This window comes from Salvia hispanica, chromosome 3, assembly GCF_023119035.1.
Source record: "Salvia hispanica cultivar TCC Black 2014 chromosome 3, UniMelb_Shisp_WGS_1.0, whole genome shotgun sequence".
In the NCBI taxonomy this organism is placed as follows: Eukaryota; Viridiplantae; Streptophyta; class Magnoliopsida; order Lamiales; family Lamiaceae; genus Salvia; species Salvia hispanica.
Genome location: NC_062967.1, coordinates 8,605,127 through 8,609,502, shown reverse-complemented (window position 1 = coordinate 8,609,502; position 4,376 = coordinate 8,605,127). Strand labels below are relative to the sequence as shown.

At 36.3% G+C, this 4,376-nt stretch overlaps 1 protein-coding gene across 2 annotated transcripts; it reads right to left on the bottom strand.

Moving 5' to 3' along the window:
- Positions 1-871: 871 nt before the first annotated feature.
- LOC125212889 (protein IQ-DOMAIN 18-like) lies at positions 872-3,280 on the bottom strand. 2 transcript variants are annotated; one of them, XM_048113175.1, is made up of 4 exons: positions 3,057-3,280; positions 2,752-2,982; positions 1,678-1,998; positions 872-1,450 (listed from the first exon to the last, which is right to left on the bottom strand). In XM_048113175.1, exons 1-4 carry the CDS (start codon positions 3,162-3,164, stop codon positions 1,022-1,024), a joined length of 1,089 nt encoding a protein of 362 aa, XP_047969132.1. In that variant the 5' UTR covers positions 3,165-3,280; the 3' UTR covers positions 872-1,021. The 2 variants fall into 2 exon arrangements, with proteins under 2 accessions (XP_047969132.1, XP_047969133.1); XM_048113176.1 differs by having other exon boundaries at positions 3,066-3,280.
- Positions 3,281-4,376: the final 1,096 nt, after the last annotated feature.

The following is a 4,376-nucleotide window of genomic DNA, read 5'->3' as shown; positions in this document are numbered from 1 at the left end:
CAACACACACATTAGATACTCATAGCATGCACTTCCTACAAATTATGGTGGGTTATAGTCATAGTTTATCTCTCCAATGATTTGTAGAAAGATAATAAAAACAATACCATGGTTTGTCCTAAAAGCCGAGCTACACTTCTATAGTAGAACGTGACATACATTATAGTATTACACTAAAGCTGCAAATTAAGGATCCCACATTACTAAAGCGTATATTTGAACTTCTTTTCATGCATAACAAAAGGGATTTTCACTCACCAAATTCTTTACTAGTGCTATAAATAATGCTCTCTACCCTTTACGGCTCACCTATTGATTATATATAGTATGTAATTGTGCTCGTGTTCTTGAATCTTTTTCGGCTTCTCAATAATTGGTCACGACCGACTCCTTTCCTAGACTATCACTCTGTGGGCCACTATCTCGAGTTGGCTCTTAGACATTTCGTTGGCTACGGCTGGCTCTTTCCTCATGCCACCACTCTGACGACCGACTCCTTTACCAGACTATCACTCCATGGGCCATCACTTCGAGTTGACTCCTAAATATCATGTTGGTTACAACTACCTCTTTCCTCAAACCATCACTCTGAGTTTGAGGCTTCTTAATGAAAGTATTAATGTTACAAACTTAACAGTTAACATAATAACTTATCACAAAATACTAGTTTATCACAATAGATAGTTCATTTGCTTTACACAGTCAAGTCATTACGAGGCAAACGTGATTTCAAATAATCAAAAAGATAAAATAGAGAACCTTTATTAATCCTCTATATATAAAACAAAACAGTATGGGACAAATTTTCTTGCACTGGAGTTGGCAATACATTTATACCTAACATAGCAAAACAGAGCAAAAATTTGAGAAATTAGAAGAAAACAAGAATCAAGATCAGACATAAGTAGTTGTGGGCATAACCAAGATTGTTTCCTAAGCTTATTACATTGAAAACCATGTACACAATCTACAAATGCAGAATTAAAGAAAAAATCAGCCACATCTTGCCTCCATGTCTCACTCAGTCTGTGCCATAGTAAGGCTCCTCTCTCCATCTTTGGAAGTTGGATTGATCCTCAAATTCATGGGCTGGGAAGGAGAGGCGCTTCCTAGCCGTGCCGGCCGCCTCCCTGCCCGGGCTCGACGGCCTCTGCCTTGGCGTGCTGTTTGGCCTAACACGCGCCATGGCCGAGGCCGTGGCTGCCATATAGTTTGGCCGAGGCAACGGGCAAGACCTCTCGCTCATGCTCACCCTTCGCGAGCTAGCTTCCCCGCGCGGGCTGCACGGGATAGACCTCGTCTTGGACCATGCCGGGGTTCTCGGAGATTGGTGGCTCTTCACTTCACTAGTCTTCATTGGATCCCTTTGATTGCATAGATACCTATCTTTCCTCATCCTACTATAGTCATTTTCCCTCCTTGAATAATCTTCTAAATCTGTGGCCCAAATCTGAAAAATGAAATGTTTGTGATACATAGAACATATGTTAGTATCGTCGACTGCACATCTGATTTTCATATTACTTTGATATATATAGAGAAAGAGGGATGCAAAAGTAAAAAAAAAAGTGTTTGTAATAATTAATGATAGCAAAAGATATGTTGAGACACTTCTCCTCCGATCTAAAAGGTCGGAGATTCGAGTCACTGTAGAGTAAATGAGAAACCATTATTTACCTGTTGAGACAATGCATGGGCTAATGTGTGGCCCTGTTTGAGTGAGCATTCTTTGGCCTTTTGTATGAGGGCGTGGATTTCCCCGAGCTCGGTGGGGCCCACGCCCAAGCTATTCGAAGCACGGCTCGACGGCCTGAGGCTGTCAGGGCGAAACACGGCTTCGCACGACAGCCTCCGGCGCTGATCACAAACGATAGCTTGGACTCGAACCAAAGATTGGATGCATTGGAGGGTCATTTTGGCACGTTTTCGGACATTGTGGCCTCTTATTAGTGCTTGCAGTTTCACCACGCCTTGTAGAGCATTTAGAGCTCTCCTTGCCTAATCAAGTTACATTTGAACTAATGATTAAATAAAAAAATATCACAATTTTGGTATACAATAAACACATACTCCATCATCCACCCTAATAAAAATCATCCACCTCTTGTGTAAATAGACAAATTCACCCCCTATTGACAATTTTATAAAGCTACCCATTTATTTTAGTCATGTGAGCGCATCAGTGACAGATCCAGAACATAATATCGAGACATGTAGATTCATTTGGCGAAAATGATTTACAACCCGAGGTGGATGTTAAAGAGAAATAGAAATATTCTTACTCTAATGAGAGGGGTAAAATTGCAATTTTGTAATGTAAATTTTATTGAAAAATCAAAACGGGGAGGCTTAATGTCTAAGATAAAATTAGGCCAATTTGGGCATTTTATTTGTTTATGTGAAGGTGTATAGTTTGTCTTTTCCACACAACATTGTTGTTACACACTCTATCTAGATAACATTCGTTATCCAAACACGAAATTTTACAACGCAGGATGAGATCAGAATATTCTTTAACACAAAAATTAGATTTTAATTCAATTACAAATCCCACACAAATTTCTAATCAAGTGATACAAAAGTCAAAACATACACTAATAATTATTTTTATTTTTTAGGAATTAAAAGAGAATTGATTAAAAGACCAAAATATGAAAAGAGCATAGATAAAAGAGTTACGAGGTAGAACGTATTTTTATAAAATTGCATGAAATATAGAAAAATCCAAGAAAAATCAGAAAATATTATTACCAGGTATCCTCTGAAGATTCTCTGAATGAGAATCGCCGCCTTGTCTTCTGTCATCAAAACATTCTCCTCCGCCGCAAAAGGAAGCTTCTGGTCCTCCATTTTGGGCTGCTTCCTGATCCTCACCGAAGTGATCTCTTCTCCGCCGCAAATCCTCACCGCCGAAGAATTCGCACATTTCGCCGTCTCAATGCTTAGATTCTTCCCAAAAATCCATCTCTTCTTCCCCCTTTTCTGAATCAAAAACACACCCACATTTAGTTATATATAGTAATCAAGAGAGATAAAAGAGAGAGAGAATACAATACTTTTTCTACATTTTCTTGGTGGTTTTCTTCTTCTCTCTTCTTGTCATCATTGGTGGGAGATCTGAAGGCCTTCTTCACAGCATTCACCCATGAATTCTTCTTCCCCATCACAACATGAAATGTTCAAGACTTGGGTTTATGCTTTATATAGAGGTACCTGATGGAGACGTTTTCTTATATTCTGCCTTTTTGTAGCAATTAAATACTACTCCTAATAAACCTGTTTTACACATTATATTTTGTTTGTAGCACAATGCTGGTGAATAACGATAGATTATAAGGTGAATAGTAGTAATGTTTTATGGGCGATACACTCGAGATTAATTAGTCAAATTAAAAAGCACTACTACTACTGATTTTTATTATACTAGTGTACATACTATTAATTGAAATAGATAACAACTATGATAAATTGAAATTTGCTGATTTAGTATTTCATTTTCAAATTTCTCTCTAATTTGACTAAATTTTGTGATTTATCTCTAATTCAATAGACATGTAGTAGTGTGATAGTTTGGCATATAAAAAAAGTGAAAATAATTAGAGGTGAGGGAGTTGGAGACAAGCATGAGGGAATATGTTTTTCTCGAGAGATGTGAAAGCTGAAAATACTAATATGAGAAGCATTTTCTTTTTTGCTACTTTATTTTTTTATAAGCTAAAATGAGAAGCAATTTCTTTTTTGTTACTTTATTTTTTGTATAAGCTTTTATCCTTTTATTTGGGTATTGTTGAAGAAACTCCACATGGTAGATGATGATTTATGGCAGAGAAAGCGTAGGAATTAGGGAACACTGTTGTTTATGGGGATTGCTATTTGCAGAGATGAACAAACAATGGATCTCCATTTTTGGTTTTCTTTATATATTTTATAAAATCTTATTGTTACAAAGATAATAGTATATCATATAGTATATCACAGACATATACAGGAGTATTAAATTGGGCAGTGGTGGGGGTAATTAATAGCCTTCCGCATCTCTATAGTAACTCTAATTTATAGCTATGCACCCTAAATAAAACTTTTGGAATTCCATGAATTAGATACTAGCAACTTTAAGTAATAATTTAACTAATTTCAATAATGGTATGGTGGTGAGTCCATTTTATTTCCCTTAAAACGTTGATCTTTAATCCAATAGTCTTTTCATTTTTTGGCCTAAACGAAGTGAATGACACTTTTCTAATGGTTTTCTTTATCTATTTTACTATATATACAAAAGAATCTACTAATTGCTTCTTCTTTAAATGTGTAATGAATGTACACGTTTTTAGTACATGATATCTTTATTACAAATTTCTACTACAAGTTTGTTATTT

Bases quoted from the DNA above. Each gene is read 5' to 3' on its own strand.
- LOC125212889 (XM_048113175.1), bottom strand. From the start codon at position 3,164: ATGGGGAAGAAGAATTCATGGGTGAATGCTGTGAAGAAGGCCTTCAGA. The intron at 2,983-3,056 runs GTATTGTATTCT...TTTTTGATTCAG, and splicing joins ACCAAGAAAATGTAGAAAAA to AAAAGGGGGAAGAAGAGATG. The intron at 1,999-2,751 runs GTAATAATATTT...TAACTTGATTAG, and splicing joins GAATCTTCAGAGGATACCTG to GCAAGGAGAGCTCTAAATGC.